Below are 23227 nucleotides of genomic sequence, written 5' to 3'. Positions count from 1 at the left end.
TTTGAACAACCAACAAAAAAAAATGTATTGTATGTAATAATCATTTTTGTGTTATAAAAAAATGTATATTAAGTTGTATATGCTCATAACTATTTATATTAACAGCAAATGTATTGTATGTAATTGATCTTTTAAGTTAATCTTCTTAAAGTTGCATGTGTTTAGATTTCATTCTTTTCACATTTCAAGATCAATTGACTTTTATCATATATAATTACTCCAAAGGTTCCATTTTGGCTTTCCATTTTCATTCAAACTTCTCTTGTTCCGATATATCAACCAAACTATACCTTTCTATCCGCATAACCATTGCACCTTTATTTGGTGCAAGTGCTAGTTATATTATTGAGTTCGTTCAAAAATGTATTACATTATCACTTTTATAGTCTTTAAAATATAAATTCCTGAATTGTTATCTTATAAGAAGATAACTAGTTAGTTTATAACAACAATAAACAAGTTACTAAGATGACTTTATTAAGGTAAACCTGAAGGTTCCAAGAAGAGGTAGACTTCATCATATCCCTTCCTGCAATAAGAATTTTAACAAAACCAAAAGCATTTTTATATTTCCCACTTCGAGAATTAACCAAGAAGATAAACAAAACAGGAGAGTATCTCACCCTGCATATCCACAATAGGTGGGGCTATAATTGTAAATAAGTTCAGCTAGTACTTCTTTTTCGCTTCGCCTTCGGCTTGACTTTCGAGCCTCACTGCAGAAAAGTATAAAAATTTCAAATAAAATGTCGTACAAGGAATGCCAGTTATGATAAATGGCTAAGATCCACTGTATCAAGATTTTACAAGACACCTGATAAAAAAGCTTGCGACATTTTGAGTTACTCGAACAGCATCTTCAGAGTGTGGGATTGTCGCCATTCCCCACTCAAACGCATTCTTCTGCAATTATGACAGTACATCAAAACATCAAAGCAAAATTGCATGAGAAAGTTCCACTGGGTGTTGAGAAGGAAAGAAAACGTATGGGAAGCTATATCTCAAAACCATGAAATGAAATGACATTAACAAAAGTGAAACGGACCATTAAAAAACCTATCATTTATAACCAAAGTACCTATTTTGACATTTTAGTATTTCAAGTTCTGAAGGATCGGTTGGATGTTAATATGGAAATCCAAACATGTTGAGAGGCTACAATTGACTCGAGGACATGGGCTGTAGAAGGTATTTACGTTGAGCATCAAATGACATAATAATGCCATCCGGTGTTGAAGTGTGGTTATAGAGGAAAAGACTACAACTAACCTTCAGGAATAGCAAAATTATCCATCACTTATACAAAGTGTCGAGCATGTTTAGAGAGAGGTTATAATTGTTTTGAAAAAGATCAAAGGCTTTGTGTCAACATTGAACAAAATTTAACATCCACAACGAGATGTGACAGCTAATTTACAAAAAATGAGAGTAGCTGAGTAGTTTGTCAAACAATGCTAATGAGAGATTGGTCCTTCTGTTAAGGATCACGTTCATCTGATTCCGTGGGGCCACTTGACATCTGAGGGACCAGTCAATGAATTTGTAGATTCCAATCAGCCAATTTGACCCGGTTCAAACTAGAACTAGCTATATCTGCTGCTTCTGAAGAATTTGCAGCTGCACTGTAGAAATCAAGCTACAACAAACTGACACTACACACTGTACTCCAACCAACACCTCCAAATACCCTTTTGGGTATCAACCAGACAAAAGACTACACAGAGACTAATTACTAAAACTAACTTGCACAAACAATCGTTTCTGCTTAACAAGAATCGAGTACTTTATGAGATCATTTAGCAAAATCTTCTCAAGATTTTGAAGGTGCAGTTGTTGATAGTTGTTTTTTATCACCTGCAGAGAGCACTACTCTATATTTTTTTGATACAAGTGGTCAATAGGTTAATAACTTAATGCATTTCCCCAACAGAGGAATCTGGTTCTCATGATTTCCGAACTTTCCAGTCAAATGAAGGATGCTGTTCTCCAGTTTGCTGATAACTATTAGAATAATGTTAGACGTCATTTGATTTTCAGATTTTCTTGATGACAAGCGTCCCCTGCCATATGGCTATCAGTCATATTAAAATTCTGGTCTGTCCTAGAGAGATGACTATTCAAAGGCTTCTTGTGTCTTTTGTCCTTTCTGTGCAGCCCACAGAATTGAGGCTGATCAGTACTGCCAAACATGTTGGATGGAGGAAAGTGGTACTCAAATTTGGTGGTTGAAAGAGAGGTAGTTGAGACCATATCAATGCTACTGGCAGGAATGTCAAGTACAGCATTGCATCCAGATAAAGTATCTAACCTAGATAAATTATTATGAATGCAGCAACTTTCGCAATGAGTTCGATACGAATGATTTCAAATATGGAAAAAATACAGTGGAACATAAAAAAAATTAAAACATACAACAAAATATGTGTTTTAAAAAAAAGGGAGGGAGGGTGTGTTGGAAGCTCTGTTAGAGTTTTATGCTTAGTCTGCATGTGTACTCTGTCACATTTCATACTGCTATTTTTTTTTAGTAGGAATTATTATAGCTTCCCACATTTAAAGTGGGTTTTTGTAATGTCCTTTATTTTGATTATTGGAATTTTTTATTTCTTTGCATTTTCTGATAATAAGAATTGAAAATAAAGCCAGTACTTTATGGCTACCAAAACGATCATAAATAAACCCTATAAAAAATCATTTACCAAATTAATATTTTTCAAACAACAAAAATTATTTACCAAATTAATAATAACATAAATTTAAATAAATAATCAGCAATAATATAAGTAACATGCAATGTCCCCTTTTTCTGAGCGATCATCCAGCACCATTATCTAGCCTATTTTTATTCCCATAGGTTATGATGATAGATTATTACTTATAAGGGAATAAAATAAAATTAATTATTTAGAAAGTTGTCCCATTGAAATAAATCTTAAGGATAACTTTATTTTTAATCAGTTTAATTAAAGTAATTCAGATAAAATAAAATAAAATTATAAAATCACTTTATTAAGTATAATGTAGCTTTTTTTTTTTTGAATTGATCAAAGCAAAATGATTACAAGGAAAATAAATAACAGTCCAAGAAAAGACTGCCAAGGAAGAATAAGAATACAATATCAAACTATAGCCTTTCTGCATCTTTTAGAAGCTTTCAGAAAGTTGAATTAGATTATTCTAGAAGATTCAGCTGGGCCTTTAAAAAGAGATGTTGACAAGTCATTTGGCATCCATTCTTGACTTGTTATGTTTTGAGAGTTTTTTGCAGAGATTGTATTTGCAGGTTCAGCAGGGCCGAAGACGAAAATCCTTGGGTTCTAGGTGGATTGGATGGAAACTCAATTGCATCCATTGGATGGATTCACCTTAGAATTCACAATTAGGCTTATTTGATCAATTTTGAAAGGTTTGGATCTTCAAAGAATACTTTCTGCAGGTTGTTAATTGAAATTTTTTTTGTGAAGTCTTCCATGAAGACAAAATTCTGTAGATGTATTTTGGAAAATTCAGGCACGGTCTAGACACCTTGAAGGAGTAGATGATATGATCATTTTGCACGATTTTATCTTCTTGTTTGTTGGGTGTAATGGGGGTTTAAATCTGAATCTTTATCCTAGGTGATACCAAGATAGGGAAGATGTGGTCTTGGGGAGCTATATGCTGGTTATGGATTTTCTACTCTAAGTCATGGGAGAAATATAATGTATATCAGATAAAAGGGGTTGTGGGAAGCAAAAACAAATGCCAGTTGCATGTCTTAAATTGCTGGTTAAGGCAGAACCCGTGTATTCTTGTGATTGGCGATTGAAGAAATAATATATCTCAACTTTGAAGCCGTCATCACTTAGGTTGGCTAGCTCAGACTTCATACTGTGCATTAAACGGCATGATTTTGCTCCAGTTAGGTGTGACAATCTTCAGGCAAGCCATATTGTTCATATTTGGGGTGTTTCCCAGACTGTAAATGACAAAAAATAACCATTCATGACTATAAGAATTATTGCTGGAAATGTGGAATATATCGTGGGTAATTGTGCTAGGCATGATTTGCAGTGCAATCTGATATGAAAATAGGACTACACATAAGGACTGAAGTCATTGTAAAGGAATCCAGAGCTGGGCGAGTCAAGTTTTTACAAACTTTAAAAAGATGTTGAACTATATTATTTGAGGGAGGTGTAAAGGTTTTTCTTTTCAGTTGTCTTGTTTTGGTTGCAAAACCCTTTAGCTTTGGTCAAGTGTTTTGTTTTATGGAGGGAATCACAAGAATATTCATGCTGAATTCAAAATTATTCTTCCTGCTCAACTCAAAGATTCTATGTATCCACTGGCATGCCTACCTCCCAAGTATCCCATTTGTATTTCTACTATAGTGACAATATAGCTCAATACTAAAGGGGTTGACGCTCTGAAAGATCCCTGATGGATCCCTTCGCTGATCTGCTGTAAGTCTTTTAATTATTTTTAACTGAATTTCCTGTTTATTACTATAATCTTCCAGAAATAGACAGAAGTTGCAGAAGGTTGAATTCTTTTTATGTTTTGATAGTTTTTCAGCAAGTAATAATTGAAGAACAAGTACATGAAAAGAGTACTGGAAATAATTGTTCATACACAGCCAAATCAGAATCGTACCAAGCAGATTTCTGATTATTTAAATCAAATAATTATCCAGATAGTGATTCCAAACAATTCCAGGAAGATTACAATAAGCAATGAGTCCAACCTGGATGAAGAGTGAATACTGTAATAAAGAAGGAGGCTGCCGCAAACGTCCAAAGCTCTTACATAGCTCCACGTGGGAAGAGAAATGGCTGCAAAGTATAGCCGTACGGCTGTAAGGTGATGCCAAGCTGGAAACCCCAATCTCCACGCTGAACCCTAACTCTGTCCACTGAATCCTCCAGAAAAGATGTCGTACCAACTCTAAGGCACTGAAAACTGAATGCAAGAACCAAATAACCACTGTGCTGGGGGCTACATCCCAGACAGGCAAGACCCTGGGGTTTTCGTCCCAGATGCTGAATCGCTCTCCAGAGCAAATTCTCCAAATCAAAGATGAAAATGTGTAAAAGATGCTTGATAATTAGGTTACCATCTCCTTATAACTCCTTCCCTCTAGCTCGAACCCTAAAAGTGTATGAAAAGTGCGCTTAGGCTTATAAAGTCTTATTTCTCATTTTTTAGTCTCCAAGTATAGAGAAAATGCCACTTTTTTAATATAAAAGAATTCCGTTCATCAAAAGGGTCCCTGACAAATGGGAAACATTTAGAAAAGTTCAAGACCTTTCCAACGAGCTATAACACATGGGCATATGCATCCAGATGAAGCCAAAAACCCCTTATTACTCCAAAATGGCTATAAACATAGCCTTATTTAATTAATTAAACGCTAACTTAGGTTATATTTAAATATATTAAAAATATAACCCAAATAGCTGCAGAAGGCTCAAATGACTCCAAAAGCCTGAAACGGAACCTGCCACCTATCTGTCTGTGACTGAAGTCGGAAATCATGGATCCACTGGCAGTCTTATCCCTAAAATCTAGGGATGCTCCTAGAAACTAGGAAACATACCCAAATCTTTTGAAACTGAAACCATGGTATGGTCTTGTGGAACCTCAAATATGGAAACTGCCACAACCTCCTAAAAAGTAGGGAATTGCCCTAAAAAGTAGGAACCTCTCTCCAAACACTTGTAACTGTTCAAAAGGATCCTGCTCTACTCCTTGGTCCCCCAGGTGGTCATTCAGTCAACTACCAGTTCTCCCTAAAAAATAGGAACTGTCGTCTGACGGTCCAAAATGGCTCACAGAGCCCCTGCAAAGCTCCATGACCCTCAAAATGAGTCCCCTAACCATGTCATTGACCTACGGGAACTCAAATGGTAGGTCAACCCCTGCTCATCTCATGTCACCTAGAAAAGGGGACATTACACGCTCTTTCTTTAGAATAAAAGCATCATTTGATAGTATTTTTGTAATAGAAATTATGTTCATTGTACCTACATATATACATAGAAACAATAGTGTATTATTTATATTCTTAGCATGTAGTGCCATCTTACTCAAGCACCATTAAGAAACAATGAATAAGTAACCTACGAAAACCTTAGGGCAAGAATTGGAGTATGGCAGTCACCAAAACTATCATGGACCATCCATGATAGATGTCATTTCACATTCATTAGTGTCATCTAGTTGGAAATCAAGCTTGCTAATTAATATCTCCGACTAACTCTACAACAGCCTTCCTATCTTGAAACATTTCAACAATTGGGTTGCAAGTGTTCTGTAAAAAGCAAGTTTTAAGGGAGCCACAAACCTTGTCGTAAGAAAATGGAACAACAAGTCTTAATAGTTAATGGTTTCCCAATATTCTCTTCATGGGGTTAAATAGGAGCACAACGTTTTAATAATTCAGTTTCTCTATCCTATCCTTAAGTAAATGAACACAAATCATAATGGGTACCCATCTTATTTTTTTATAATCATGCTTATATGTTCTATTTTATAAAACAATATATTTAAAAAAAATAAAAAATCTTTAGATATTCTTCTACAAGAACAAATATAGAAGTATAAACAAATGAATTGAAAGTGCATATAAGCTTAGCATATGACTACAATTGTGTACCTCTGGGTGCCATTAGAGAGGGCCACGAGTCGTAATAGTTCACTTGTTTATTTTTCTGTACTTGTACTTAGGTTTTTTATTAAATATTACATCTAAAAATTTACTTGCTTTAGGCTATCTTACAAAATAAAATTATATGGAGTATGGGAAAACAAACGAGTTGATTCTGCATATAATCTTACCATGCATCTAGAATTGCATACCTCTGGGTGCCATTGGAATCCTGTAACAGGATAGTTGTAGCCTTGCACTGTTGAGACATAGGTCTGCGAGATTATTCAATTCATAAATATCACCAAACTATTTCGAAGCTAAGCAATTACATTTCCTACATACTTAAACATCCAAAAGCATTACTGTTAGTATTCTTTTCTTTCAATCACAACTTTCCTAACAATGATTCAAATTTAAATATCAAGTTCTTAAAACCAAAAAAAATGATGAAAACATTTTTTTCATGGTTTGCACCTTGCCACTTTCATCTGTGCTGGTTGTAAGTATTTTGAAGAACCTTGCTAGTTCAGTGTTTCCTTGAATTCGCTCGGGTGACAATCCAAACTGTCAAATAATCACCATGTCAGACAATAACTGTGATCTAATAATTCTACTAACCATCATTATTACAATTACAAAAAAAATATCTGATATTCCAATACATGTCAAGATTTAGTTACAAACTAAATATTTTACAAGTATCTGATTCTCAAATACATATCGAGAAAAGCTTGCTATGTGCCATAACATTCCAAGGATGGGAATGACAGGGAACAATGGGATGTGTTTTGGGGATGGCGGTCCAAGGGGCCAATTTTGGGGGATGGTAGTATATATGGGATCTCTCTCTTGCTCTTTCGCTATATGTATAAATAGATAGAAACTCAACTTTAAACATTCATATAATGTATTAAATTTGATATTCGATGTTTATTGGTTCAATTATAGCACCAATAAAAACTAGAAAATTCATTAGTTTCATATGACAAAAGTCACAATGATAGAATGCCCAACAATAGGCATAGTAGTAAGACTAGAGAAAGAATAAATAACAAATATATTATTAAGTACAATCATGCTTCATTTGGGATATCAATATCAAATTGGCCTTTGACTCCGAGAAACTGTCTATTAATATTAGGTTGTGACTCATCCAATGAGACCCCACCAATCCCTATTGTTAAGAATCAAAATGTACAAAACTGAATACAAAGTTGAGAAAATAGTTGACAATGCAATGTCAATTGTTGAATTATAAATGTTAAAGATAAAGCCAAAATGGTTCATGACATAGTAGCATTACTTGGATCGGGGTTGGCTTAGAAAATTGAAGTATAAATAGATTTCAATTACTAAGGGATTTATTTGGGAAAAAGGCAGGACAGAAATGCTGTTTCTCCATCCAGCACAGCCCAAGACATTTATTTTTATTTTTTCACTTTCGAACTGTAGCCCCTAGAGAGTTGAGAGGTAGTGCCCCTATCACCAAGGAGTAAAAACCTCATCACCAAGCCCAAACCAAGGCCTTGCAAGGCCAAGTGGATCTTCATGGTGCATGCCAATTTTCATAATTTTAATGCTTTTGATTCAAAAAAGTTTGTGGTAAGGCAAATGCTAGTGGGCAATGGACTACGTCTAGGGATGATTAGAGTTTCATAACAATTGGGAGAGCTTGTGGTGAAGATTTTCAAACAAGGCAACTAAAGTCGTATTGTTCTATAACTGAAAACTATATTTTAAGTTTTAACATTGCATCAATCACACAACAACTGAAACTTCAATTATGAAAACATAAAACAAATACACATAACTACACCTTCAAATCAGCTTATCATTCCTTCAGAAAAAACTTACAAGGAAACCTCTACAAAATGTTATTAAACAGCTGCACAAAATTTATCACTGTATGCTCTACTTCTATCTTGCACCTATCTTTATGCTATTTAGAAAAAATCTCCTTATCTCTTGTAAGAGATGAGTTCAAAGATAAGCCTAGATCATTAATGTATATCTACATTTTATTAGACTTAATTAGCTAAATAAAAGACTCACTTTTTACTAAAAGTGAAACGCAAAATTGAATAACTCACATCACTTCTACACATTCACACTAAACCTGTGCAGAAGTTCCTATCCGAGCTAGTAACTTTTTGACTAAAAAGTGGGAGACATCTAACCATCCTAAGGATGCTAGGAGGTATCTCAAACATCCTTATCCATCCAACGATGCTGAAACCTCTTTTAGATGATCGAGGGATGTCTGAAATGTCTCCAAGATGATGGGGGGATATCTTAGACATCATTTCAAGGATGTGTCCCCAATTTCCCTATTGACTAAGGACTGCGAAGAGATATCCTATACCACCTCGCTTTCCCAAGGATGGTAGGGGGATGGGGATACTGAGTGCAAAGGTGGGGATGCACTCTTCTACTATATACAAAGTTATAAAAATATATATTATCTAATGAAGGCCAAATGCAACTTATAGCTTCATGTTGTTTAAAGTTCATGTAGAGTATTACTATATTTTGAGATTAAGCAAAGGAGGAATGTAGCAAGCAATTAACAGTTGAATTCAAATGTAACTAACAAGATCTCTTCATCAGTATGGCATTTCATATGAATCGCAAAACACACAAACCTACAACCATCAAATTTATAGCGAGTAAATTAGTTGAGTTGTGACAACCTTCATACCCATGAACATTTAATGTCATTTCACACTATGAAATATTCCCCTTAATTTTCTTTTTTATTTTCTCAATAAGATTACAAAACAAACACAATAACCCGTTAAGGTTAGAGAAATAAGCCAAAACAACCGAAAGGGAACCCTTCCGCCTTTTGTTCACCGAGAGCCCAAGCTGGGAGGGTGAGAGCATATGGCGTTCCAGGGATCATTAGCACCATAAACTAAACTGCTATTACAATGCACGGGCGGCAAGCTAGCTCCTTTTGCTTATCTAGCAGGATAGAAACTAAACTACTTGGCGGTGAACCAACCAAAGAAATCAACAAGGATTTTCAACACAATCACCACATATTTCTGCGGGAGGACAATACATAGAAACTATCACTCCATCGCATATTTCAGCGGGAGGACAATATCACTCAACCACTTACTCAGTGGGAGGACAAAGTTACAAACTGAATTACAAACAAGAAGGCGGCTATGCCATCCTCTTCCACTTGCACAACAGGAATTGCAAATAAGAAGCAATAAGAATGATTGATCAGTACTACTGAAACATCTTACAAATAGAGATATGAGCATATATAAGAAGTTAAGTGCAGATCTCAAGCTATCCAAAATCACACAGCATAAACACTACTTGCTGTTCTGAAACTGAAAAGCAATGACATGCAAAACCAGCCACACTAGGCAACACCAAAAACTCACAACTCACTCAATTCTACACTAAATCACACCAAATCTGAAACAAATGAGAGAAATAACATAGGCGACCAATTCCCAAACCTCAAACCAGCAACGTGGAAGCTTCAGGAGTGATGCATGCAACCTGGGCACCTCCCAAATGGTACAGGCCTACTGTAGATTTCGATTTGCAGCTAAAAATCAGAATCACCACGTCCCCATCTGCAAATTGGTGATTTATATCGCCCAGGGAGTATGGTTGGATAGAGCCAATACCCAGAATGTGATGATCATCAGGCAGGGAGATATGAACGAAGTAATACTTTAGCCACCACATCCAACAACACCAAAAATTACAGCAGCAAACAAAACTCTCCAAATCCACACATAACGCAATCCATAGGAAACAACCAAGCAATCCAACAAAATCGAACCACAGCTAGGAGTAATGTCTCACACTCGAAACTGCAAAGGATACTTTGGGAGGTTTTCACCCTTGAAGAAGTCTGGAATCATTTCGACAGCATAACAGTGTAAGTTCTCTAGATGACCAAATGAGAGGCCAAGCACCTGTATTTATAGATTTCCCAGTCTGAAATTCAAATCCAAATTATCGCCAAATTTGCCCCCCTCAATTTGCATTTCATTTCCCCAAGGTGAACCCAAGTATGGCGTCCCACTCAAGTCATAATTACACCTAGAGGGAAAAGACCATGATTTTTTGGCATGTAAATACACTTTGTTAAATAAAATAATGTCTCCACATTCACTCTTTTGCGTCCCCCTTCATAACATAAATATTTCGCCCTACAGACTTAGGAAAACAAAGTTATGCACAATTCTCAATAAAATTAATCAGTAATAAAATAATTAAATATTAAACCTTAGGATAAGGAAATAATATTTAATTAAATAACTTATAACTCCAATACTGATTATCATCAAAATAAAGGATGAAGCTAAGCAATGAAAACCACTGAACTGAATTGGATCAAGACCCTGTCCAAGACTGCCAAAAATAGCAATGCTCAAACTGCTACTTACTAAAAATAGTAAGTCATGAAATACTGCTCTGAAAAGCATGATCTTCACACCCAGAGAAAGAGCTTGGAAAGCTCGGTAAAACTGTACCATCCAATCAGCTAGACCCTAACTTACTAAAATAGTAAGTATGCGAACCTCAACTGAATGCGATGCATGTATCATCACTGCGAAGCTCTCTGAAAACCCAGAAAAACTCCACAATCAGAAACTCCAGATTCCAATTGCTTCCCACTCAAAATCCTCTCGGAAGATGGAAACCCTAGTTTTGCCAAAAATAGCCTCCGAGCCTCCTGAATAGGCTATTCTCCACCAAGAATGATCACTAAACCATTACAACTTTGAATTGGGATTCAAATGTTTTTTATTTTGATTTTGGGATGACCCACATTCAGGGATCAATCATCAAACATACTCACTCGTTTCTTCATTCTTCTAGGCAACTACTCTAGCAACCAAAGGTGCTCGTTGAGTAGAAACTAATGCATTTAGAGAATAAATAAGTCTATTTTGAGTATAAATTTTTCATAATTCAAAGATTACATGTCTTATGAATCTCAAATGTTCGAAATTTGAAATTTCAAAGTCATCAGCATTGAAATTATTAATAATATTTTGTTAATTGTTAATGTGTCATAAACAACCAAATACAATCTACATCATCTCCTTCCCCACCTACTATTAATTTTGAGTGTCAAACTATAAGGTAAATCAGAATCATCATTGGGAGTGAAAGATTCCTCAAATATGTCTTCCTCCAATGCCTCCAATGCCTCTCATGTTGTTGCTTCACTATCCAATTCAATAAGTTCTTCATTTGCGAACAAGATATCCACTTCTTTGGCAGCTTGATTAACAAATGGATTGATGTCATCCAGGTCGATGACATCATTAGAATGACCCTCACCTTTTTGGTTCAAAGGCAACAATTGTACTAGACAAGAACAAGGTCCTCGAGGCACTCATTGTAATGTCTTCAGTGACAATTAATTAAATTGATTTTTATTAAGTTATCAAAAAATAAATAAAATATTCAATATTAATTGATTTACTTAAATAATAAAATATTATAATATCACTTTATTAAATAAAGTTTCAAGTTGGCCTTATCTTGTAGAAAGTTCCCAAGGTATTTGTAAGGATGCTGGCTGGGAGAAGTAAAGTATGCTTGAATTTGATGAACAGTTTATGATTTCTGAAGACAAAAACCTTCAGGAGTTGATAGGAGCTAGACATAAACCTGGTTCTTCAAAGGGATGGATTCACGATGGAGTTCACAACTGAACCAAATTTGTGAAGTCTCCATTAGAAACAAATTTGTAAGGTTCAGTGTGTTAATGCATTAGTAGCTTCTGCAAGATAAGACTCTCCTAACTCATTAATCTCCTCTATTCTGTTATTGGCTTATTCATCTATGCTATTAGATTATCTGATTCATGCTTTATATAACATTGATCATAATTATGATATTGACAATTGGATAAAGATAGATTAGATCGACGACTTGCTTAACATAGTTAAGCGTCGATCTAAATGCTATCGGACTAGTAACCCGATAGCATATTAATGTCGATTCATTTATGAATCGACATTAATATACTATCGGGGTATTAATCCGATAGCATATGAAATGCAATTAGTTATCAGACTTATTTACTTTGACACCGATTTACTATCGGGTGTGTTTACCAGTCTGTTATCATCTACAATGACACCGATTTACTATCGGGTGTGTTTACCAATCTGTTATCATTTACAATGACACCGATTCACTATCGGGTGTGATTATCGAACTGTTATTATTTGCAATGATACCGATTCATTATCGGGTATGTTTACAGATTTGTTATCATTTACACTAGCACCGATTAGTTATCATTGAATGGATCGGTTGATATTGGTAAGAGTCACGACCAAGTGACATCTTGGTCGGACATGTCTAAAAGACATGTCCGATCAAGGTGCCACTTGATCGTGACAACCGTACTATATATACATCATTCAAAAGAAAGGAGATGACATTGAAATCGATACATGTTCATCCTCCATACCTGCAGCAAACAAAAGAAAAATATTATTGTCATAGTGTTGTGACGTATTCACACATCGCCCCATTGCGAATGGGGACCCCTGCTTTTCGCTTTCTAGGATTAGTCCTCTTAGCTTAGTTCTAGGTTAGTGTTGAGTCTTTCGCTATGAACCTTTGCATTGAAGAGGTATAGTGGGTCAAGAGGTCAGAGGTTGATCAAGTTTGTCTCTTTAAGATGAACCGAGGTTCGACACTTCCTTTACCTAGCCAAGATTTTATCACTTCCACTTCTCCCAACACTGCCCGTGGGTGCCCAGGCCCGATCACTCTCATTTCCATTCCTCGCCTTCGCCATCACCATTCCACGCTTTCATCCTTTCGTCTTTCTCTTCATTCCATAACCCTCCATCTTAATGGCTTTCCACTTCCCCTTTCCTACCATCACCATTTCACCCTACCCTTTCCACTTCCATATCCCTTACCTTCTACCTCTCTTTATCTTTTATCACCTTCACCTAACATACTCATCTACTACCCTTCACCTACATTTAGTCCTACCACTACACCCTCACCTCCCTTCACTTAACTTAAACCTACCCTTCCATCTTACACCCTCACCTCCCTTCACTAACTTCCTTTCCACCTTACCCCTATCCCTATTCTATCCTAACATCTCTCTTCCCCTCATACCTTCTATCTCACACTCCCTTTAGCCTACCATCCACACTAACTTCCTTTCCCCCTTTATTCCCCTAAAATCACCTATTCTAACCCACATCCCATAAGTCTCACTTCCTTTATTTCCCTAAGCTTACCTCTACCTCTACCCCTACCCCTAACCTTCTTACCCATCTATCCCACCTTTCCTTCCCCTAGTCTAAACCTCATCCCATTATAACCTAAACCCCTCTACCCTTTCATTACCCCCTCATACCTCCCATTACATTTTACTCCCTAACCTTCCCTAACTCCATCCACTACCTCTTATACCTCCTAAACCGACGCCTCTCCTACTTCCATCATTTATATCCCTTATGTCCCCCTTTCCTCCAACATCCCATTTCCCCTCTTTCTCCACGTAGCAGCTTCCCTTACCACTTCCCTCACATTCCTCTCATCACCTTTTTGGGCCCCACTTTAAACTCAAAATGGAGAATTGAATTAACTTTTTATTAAAAATTCTTGTTGGGACCCACCGAGCTTTAGCCTGGGGATTTTAAGTGTTTTTAATTACCATGCCACATATTGCTTGGGCCCCACAAATCTTAAATGGAGATTTTAAAAGCTTGTTTTAAGGCATAGTATTTTCTTTGACTTCCTTTACCACCGTAGCCTTGATTGGGCCCCACCAAACTCTAAGGTAAAGGAAAAAGTTTTTGAGACATTTTTTATTTTTTATTTGTTTAAAAGGAAAGCAGCCACCTCATCATTTTATTTGGCTCCTAATATTCCCAACACATGCCACGATGAAACACAATGTAAGGTGTGGCACTTAGGAAATAAACAAGCTGGCCTTTGAAGTGGAAATGTGTCACATAAACAAAACATTGGGGGGGATTTAAATTCAAAATCAAATCATAAGAAGACCAGGGCAGGCTCGAATATGATCTACAGCAGAAGAGCATAAAACTCTCAATTTGAACAAGGCAGAGATAAAGGTAGTTAACTTCCTGCATGGGGGAAAGGTGAATCAGACTTATTTTGAAGGTAATCTCAATCATGTTGATGCGAATTTCACCAAGTGTCATCTTTCAGGGTCCAATCTGGTGGAAGGTGAAGAATATTAGATTTCAAGACAGTAGTACCGAGAGATAATTCATTTCCAGATTGATAAAGCTAATAATGTTGTTAAGTTTTGTTTGATTCTTCTTAATTGAAATTGTCTTCTTTTTTTTTTACTTTCAGGTGAAAAAATAAAAAACTCAGGAAAATCAGAGCAGACCAGACCTAAATCAATTCAGGAAGCAGGATTCAAAAGGAGCAGACCTAATTAGATGCAAGCCATCACTAAATTTACAATCAGACCTGATTTGAGGTCAATTTCTGCTCGAGATGAAGCAAAAGCAACTTGTTTGAAGCCTAGTTCTGTGCTTAATTCAAGGTTGAGGCAGAAGGATCTTAATTTGAATAACGAAGAGCAGATTGGGGGTATTTCTACAGACCTGGTCCATATTAGATTCAGGTTGAATTTCATCAATCTGAAAGTGACAGATTTATGGGAAAAGGAAACCTGAATTTTACAAGGAAGAAGTGAATTCAACACAATCTAGGACAATTTCATTAAGCACAACTGCTTGGGCAAATGAGGACAAAATCACCGGTTTTCCTGAGACTTGAGCGTGTAAAATTGGAGAAAATTGGAGACCCTGGGCTAGATTATCAAATTTTGCTCATGTACCTTCCAAAGGTACAGGAGCGAATTCTTCTTAGGCTCTCTTTGTGCTTCTAATTTGGATGGAAATCTCACTTTAGAGTGTTGATTGGAGAGGAATCAAATTGAACTTACCTCTGGGGACGAATTTAAACAAGCTTGAACTTAGAAATTTGGAGAAGCAGCTAAGAATTTGAGCACAAGCATAAAATTCGCTCCCGACCCTTCCAAAGGTACAGGAGCAAATTTTCTTAAAAACACCTTCTTGCTCCTTACTTGGATCCAAACTCATGCCTTCGAGGCTTGATTGAAAGAAGCTTGAGTTATGTGTGCCTTTAAGAGTGAATTCAAACCAAGTTGAATGATGAAGTCTGGAGAATTTGAACAATATTGTCAATTTCGCTCCTGACCCTTCCAAAGGTACAGGAGCGAATTTTTCTTAGAGCCCTCCATTGCTTCTAAGTTGGACCAAAATCCTTGCTCCTATGGCGTGATTGAAGAGGAAATGATATATGCATGCCTTGAAATTGAATTGAAACAAGTTTGAATAGCAAAACATGAGGAATCTGAGCCAAGAAGCATATTTCGCTCCTGACCCTTCCAAAGGTCCTAATTTCTCACTCAAGCAATTGAACGGATCTTATTAGGGAACAAACCAACTTGATCATGATGGAAGAAGGATTCAAAAGCTAAGTTCAAGGTGAAGGTCCTAATTTCTCACTCAAGCAATTGAACGGATCTTATTAGGGAACAAACCAACTTGATCATGATGGAAGAAGGATTCAAAAGCTAAGTTCAAGGTGAAGTATTGAGGAATGGTGAAGGAATTGAATCAAAAGAAGAATTTCGCTCATGTCCCTCTCTAAGGGTCCAGAGCGAAATCTCTTGGAAGGACCTCCTATCTCACCTAAAACACTAAGAAGATCTTGTTTTAAGCAAAGTTGGGAGCAGATTGACTTGAGCACGATGAGAAGAGAATTTCAAAAAATCAAGTCTAAGGCAAAGTGATAGGAATGAAGTGTGAATTGAGTCAAGAGGAAGAAATTCGCTCATGTACCTTCCAAAGGTACAGGAGCGAAATCTCTTGAAGAAGAATGTTTAGTTAATCAAGATATCAAGACAAGCCTTCTTGAAGGTAATTTAAGCCTTTGTTGCAGCATGAGCCTTCTAATGATAATGAAAATTGAGTATGTGAGTGAGAAAACTAAGATCAGCCCTTAGTTCGCTCAGGTAACTTCCAAAGGTACAGGAGCGAAATGCATTGAGGATGAGTAATATGCTAATGATGGTGTGTTGTAAGTCTTCTTCATGGTGGTTTCAAGTGTTCAAGCATCCTAAACTTCATGCAGATCGTGAGAACTAAGCTTGCCTTCATCAAATATTGATGAAAATTTGACTTATATCCTAGCTCGCTCATGCCCCTCTCTAAGGTACCAAGGCGAAATTCTATTAAAGGCAATTGCATTATGGTAAAAAACCGAAAAGATCAAGAGAAGACTAAGTGCAAGTCAACCTAGAAACATTTGATGCATTAATAAACCAATCTCACTTTGGCGGCAAAAGCAAATTCGAATTTTTTAAAGAGAAGTCGGCCAGCTAAAGGGAAATACAATTGATTTATTCATCCAAACAAAGTCGGCTTTCATCAAAGAAGTGCATTCTCCCATAAAAGAGCCTATATAAGGGAGGTTGATTCTTAAATTATTCATCATTCATTTCAAACATTCTTCTTCAAAGAGCGAAATCCTTCAGCAGTTAAGAAGCAAATTCCAGATTTGTCAACAATCTTCACAAGCCGAATTCGACAAGAGAGAATTTGAGGAGCAACTGAATTCATCAAGGCAAATTTCAAAAGCAGATTTCATTAGACAGATTGGTGATTGAGGAGGCAAATTTCAGGTCTTATAGAGATCAGTCACTTTAAGGCGCAGAGTACATCCTAACTACAGCAAAATTCAATAAAGGAAGGACTGAATTCATCACAGCAAGAGAAAATTTGCTCAAGAAAAGGACAATCTCCCCTAAACCATCACCTATCAGACCTGCAAATCACATAAAATCAGAGATTGTATAAGCTATATATCATGTGTTTAATGTTCATTTGTTTGTTTTGCAGCAGGAAAAGAAAGAAATCAGAAAGACCAGGTTGGAGGAAGATCGGAACGAGGATCTCAAGAAGAATATTTCAACATCAAGGTCAAAGGAAGACCTCTTCAAGAGGATCTCATAGGCAAACACAAGAGAGCCAAGGAAGGGTACATCGTTCATCAAGTATATCAAGGACGATGGAGGATCGATAAAAGTTATCACAGAGGAAGTACCAGACAAGGTGGCATCCTAGTCACTTTTCCTCCAGTCAGATAGGTCCACATCAGCATGTCCAGATTCAATGTACCTGACTCATTAGTGATAACACAAACTTCGAGGCACCTACCCCTGTTTCCTATTGGTTCTAATGCATTGAATGTAATTTTCTCATTGGCTAAAAGTTTTTGTTGTAACAAACCCTAATTAGGGTTTTCATCTTGTAATCCTAGCCATTCATCCTAAATCAATCTAAGCCATTGAAATGTAAAGGGCTCTCTATATAAAGCCCTGGCTCTTCATTTGTAAAGGTTAGTAGTCAGAGAATAAATAATGGTTAGTCAGGGGTTAGAAGGTGAATAATTAGTTGATAGAGGTTAGAATAGCTAATGATTGATAACAAATAGAATAGCAATTAGAGTAGAATAGAAAGAGAAGGCAAAGATTGTTGCCAAGATGTTGTTGTAAAAGACTTGTAAAACTTAATTGAAGAAATGGTGAAATCTATGGGTCAATTCAACAATTTGCATGGTCTCTATACTTCTCATATTTGATTTCATGTTATTAGATGAGTGGAAGAAATGTGTTTGATTGATGGTGAAATTCGTATATCCATACTACTAGCAGTTTGTTGATTGCAAACTTGCCTTGTGTAGTCAACTGGAATCATTCAGCTTAAGCTTAACTTCAATTGTCGCTTCTTCATTGACATGCATCAGCCTGATGGTGTCTATGCCTGTAGCGATGGTCTGAACATCATAAAGCTTTCCTTTGAAGATCGCACTAACCTTGTGGAGATGGTCCTAGGATGTCAAAACAAGACTTAGTTAGAATTTCATCAAAGGTCATTCATTGCTCCTACATTTTTAGTCATTCTTAGGACCAGTTTAAGTCTCTATTCCCCGAAACCCTTATCTTTTGACTTTTTTTGAAAATCTGTTAGTGTTAGAAAAATCATGTTCCTTCGTTTGGAAAGAGAGTAACACGGACAAGCTTTCTCTGAAAGTACGTAAGGCCCCTTGAAGAAACAGCATACACAACGACCACTGGTGCTTATCCACACGTAGAGATCCTACAAAAAAAGAACCTTGAAGTCATCCCGATTGATCCTTTTCGCGACATCTTCAGCATTCGGAGACTTTAATCAAGAGAGGATAAGGTACCTTTGGGTATTTTATTCTGTGTTTGGTCGTGTACAAAATACACATCAACACATAGTCATAATACCAAAATTGAAATACACCGTCAAACATATAACTTGTTTATTAAATTGGAAATTGCAATAACATTTACATGGTATCAGAGCCAAGTTGATCAAACTTGAGGCTATTCAATTTCGTGAAACAAATTTAAGAATCAAGATTGAACAAGATGGGAATGAAACATAAGAATATAGATGAAGACCTACAAGTCCTAAACACTAACTCCACCAAGCAAAACAAGAAAAGGCAGTTTAGAAAGAGAAAAGGTCGTCAAGGCAAGAATACTTCAAAGAAGGACTTATTTCACATTCAATGTTACAGATGTGATCAGTTCGAACACTATGTTGCAAAGTGCCCGGAAAGAACCAAGAAACATGCTACATTTGCCAAAATAGGAAAGACTAAAGGGGAAGATGGCTCCGGAAAATATGTATTCTACTCAGCACTCACAAGCCAAGCTTCTAACAAGATCAACCCATGGGTGATTGACAGTGATTCATCCAGGCACATCACAGGGTTCAGAGAAGTACTTGACTCCATGACAGAGGAGAGTGATGAGGACGTAACCATTGGAGATGACTCCACACATCTAGTCAGAGGAATAGGAACCTACACCATCAAATTGAAGATAGGCATATCCTTGCGGCTCGAAGGAGTACTATATGTCCCTGGCATCAAAAGAAATCTAGTCTCCATATCAGCACTGGAAGATAACGGATACAGAGTGACATTCATGGACAACAGAGTATTGGCTTGGCCAAAGAACTCTTCAATCAAGAAGGCAAAGACCATTAGATAGAGACGAGGCTATTTGTATGAGCTGTGCACAGAACCCAACCTAGCCCTAATCCATGAAGCCACTAATGCAAATGAAGTTTGGCATAGAAGATTAGGCCATCTGAATTTTAGGGCTTTATCTTCAATGGGAAACCTTGTCACAGGTCTACCCAAGTTAAAGCAAGATCATTCAGGGGCATGCAAAGGATGTGCCCTAGGTAAAAATACCAAAGGTACATTCCAAAATAGTACTAGGAAAACTAGTAAAATTCTAGAGTTAGTTCATTCTGATGTATGCGGACCTATGTTTGTATCCTCTCTAGGGGGATTCTTGTATTATGTAATATTTGTTGATGACTACTCTAGGAAGACTTGGATCTACTTTTTGAAAAATAAAGAATCAGAAGAGATCCTCTCTAGGTTTAAAGAATTTAAATCACTAACTGAAAACCACTCAGGAAACAAAGTTAAAACCCTAAGAACCAACAATGGGGGAGAATACACATTAGATTCGTTTAAAGAATTTTGTAGAGATAATGGGATTAAGAGGGAGCTCACTATACCTTATAACCCCCAACAAAATGGGGTAGCTGAAAGGAAAAATAGGACTATAGTTGAAGCTGCCAAGGCCATGATTCTAGATCAAAACCTTAACACAAATCTTTGGGCAGAAGCATCCAGCACCGCTGTATATATACAGAACAGATGCCCTCACTCCCATCTTGAAGACAAAACTCCTGAGGAAGTATTCACTAAAATTAAGCCAGATATTAGCCACCTTAGGATATTTGGATGTCTTGTCTATATCCATGTACCTAAAGAAAAAAGACTAAAACTAGAGCCTTCTGGAAAAAGAGGATTGCTTGTAGGATATAGTGAAACCTCCAAAGCCTACAGAATCTATGTACCTGGTCAAAGAAATATTGAACTAAGTAGGGATGTAATCTTTGAGGAGGACCTAGCCTTCAAAAGAGCTCAGAGCTTCATAGAACCTGAAATCCCTACCTCTAACTTAGATGAAAATCCTGCTCCTGAGTTTCAGAGGGAGAACCTAGATGAAACTGAAAATGAAAATGAACACTCACCTAGAAATCTCAAGAAAAGACCACTATGGGCCACCAAAACAGTAGAAGAAGCTCAGGGGTTTGCTGCTCCTTCAGGGACCTTCAGAGAAAGCAAAAGGCCTAATAAATTTACTAGCTATGTTGCTCTTATGAATGATCTATCTAAAAACGAACCTGACAATGTAACAGATGCCCTTAAACATCAAGTATGGAAGGATGCTATGTCTGAAGAGTATCAATCCATAATGAAAAATGATGTATGGGAGATTGTTCCTAGGCCAACTAAGAAATCTGTTGTTTCTTGTAAATGGCTTTTTAAGATCAAACATGCAGCAGATGGCAGTATTGAAAAACATAAGGCAAGATTTGTAGCCAGAGGGTTCTCTCAAAAGGAAGGAATAGACTATGAAGAAACATTTTCTCCTGTATCCAGATATACCTCAGTAAGGACTATGCTAGCCATAGCAAGAACAAAGGGATAGAAGGTACATCAAATGGATGTAAAGACAACTTTTCTCAATGGAGAGATATCTGAAGAAGTATACCTAGAGCAACCTGAAGGGTTTGAGATTCATCATGCAGAGTCTCATGTGTGTAGACTCAAGAAAGCTCTATATGGGCTTAAACAGGCTCCCAGGGCCTGGTATGAAAGAATTGACACATATCTATCAAAACTAGGCTTCTCTAAAAATGATGCAGATCCTAATCTCTACTACAAACAGAATAAAGGTGATATGCTAATATTGATTTTATATGTTGATGACTTATTAATCACAGGAGAAGATCACCTTATAGATCAATGCAAGAAAGAGCTATCCAAAGAATTTGATATGAAGGACTTGAGATTCCTTCACTATTTCCTAGGGTTGGAAGTATGGTAGAATTCTGATAACATTGTTCTAAACCAAGGCAAGTATACCTTGGACATCCTGAAGAGATTTGGAATGCTGAACTGCAGACCCTGACCGCTCCAATGGAAACCAATCTTCATAAACTTAACGAAGTAGCAGCAGAATCACGTTCTACTAACCCCACTCTATACAGGCAAATGATTGGGTCTCTTATGTATCTGGTAAATACAAGGCCAAATATCTGCTATGCAGTAAATGCTTTGAGTCAGTTTATGTGTGAGCCAAAGGAGATACACCTGGTTACAGTAAAACACATTATGAGATATTTACAAGGCACCTTAAATCTTGGTCTCAAGTATGAGAAAGTTAATCTTAATCTATACGGATTCACAGATTCAGATTGGGCTGGAAGTGTAACTGACCAGAAAAGCACCTTCGGGTGCTGCTTCAGTTTGGGATCAACCATGATATCCTGGATCAGCAGAAAGCAGTCTTCTGTAGCGCAAAGTTCCACCGAGGCCGAATACATTGCAGCCTCCATGGCTGCCCGAGAAGCAATGTGGCTTAGAAAGTTACTTGTGGGATTGTTTGGTGAACCTATGAAACCTACTATCATCCATTGCGACAATCAAAGCTACATAAAACTTTCAATGAATCCAGTGTTCCATGATAGATCTAATAATTATTAAATGTTTGAATCTTCTAGAAGCAAGTTAGGGTTTCACCAAGCAAGTATTTATACAAGTGTTTTTTTATCCCACATTGCTTGTGTGGTGAAAGTTGGAGCTGAAAGCAAGTATATGAGAGGAACTTCAGCATTATTTTATTATTATTTCTGCCAGGTGTCTCCATGAGAGCGATTTTTTTTGGGTGAATTTTTTTTAGCAAGGCATTTTTGTGAAGTGTGGGATTGAGGATTTATTTTCCTCCATTTTTTTCCAGCTTGCTGATTTATTCCTCTTGGCTGCCATTAAAGACCAGTTTCAGATTTTCGATTTTGCTAAGTTTGGTGATTTTTTCCAAATTTAGCAATTTTTGGTGAAAGTTTTGCGAATTTGTGTTTGGAGACCTTGGGCGATTTTTCCTCCACCATTGTTGCTTGCTGTTCAGACCTTCATTTCTGCAGATTGCTGCCATTGGCATCAATTTTCAGATTTCCATTTTAGCGCTAGACTTGGGAAAATTTCGATTTTGCTTGGAGGCCACATTTTGGTGGATTTTTCATGCATGTTTGTTGGCTGTCATCATTTCCAGCCTGCTGATTCGCTTCAGATCTGAGGTTTGCTTCAGATTTTGACCTCCATTAATGGCTGCCATTAATTTTCAGATTTAAGTTTTTATTGCCCAGCCAATTCTAACTTAAATATTTAGCATTTGGAGACATTTTGTGGAGTTTTCTGTGCACTTTTTAGACCATTTTATCGCTGTTGCAGGTCTGAAACTCCATTGTTAGGCGGTTGTCCTCAGAAATTTCATTTCCAGCCACCTAACCAATTTTGGCGAATTTGCTTGGGGCTGTTTCCTAAGCCATTTTTCATCATTTTCAGAGATTTAAACCACTTTGCAAGGTGCTGGTTGTC

At 36.9% G+C, this 23227-nt stretch overlaps 1 protein-coding gene across 2 annotated transcripts in view; it reads right to left on the bottom strand.

Annotated features, from left to right (window-relative positions):
• Window positions 1-182: 182 nt before the first annotated feature.
• The window catches only part of LOC131032584 (gamma-glutamyl hydrolase 2), a 129487-nt gene continuing 106442 nt past the window's right edge, over window positions 183-23227 (bottom strand). For both annotated transcript variants that reach the window (XM_057963607.2, XM_057963599.2), the window contains 5 exons: window positions 7106-7195; window positions 6841-6903; window positions 815-903; window positions 624-716; window positions 183-529 (listed from right to left, as the gene is read on the bottom strand). In XM_057963607.2, coding sequence (XP_057819590.2) covers window positions 478-529; window positions 624-716; window positions 815-903; window positions 6841-6903; window positions 7106-7195 — 387 coding nt within the window. In that variant the 3' untranslated portion in view covers window positions 183-477. The remainder of the gene's footprint in view (window positions 530-623; window positions 717-814; window positions 904-6840; window positions 6904-7105; window positions 7196-23227) is intronic.

This window comes from Cryptomeria japonica, chromosome 3 (genome assembly GCF_030272615.1).
Source record: "Cryptomeria japonica chromosome 3, Sugi_1.0, whole genome shotgun sequence".
In the NCBI taxonomy this organism is placed as follows: Eukaryota; Viridiplantae; Streptophyta; class Pinopsida; order Cupressales; family Cupressaceae; genus Cryptomeria; species Cryptomeria japonica.
The sequence above is the reverse complement of the archived record's forward strand: the minus strand, read 5'-3'. Positions and strand labels throughout refer to the sequence as shown.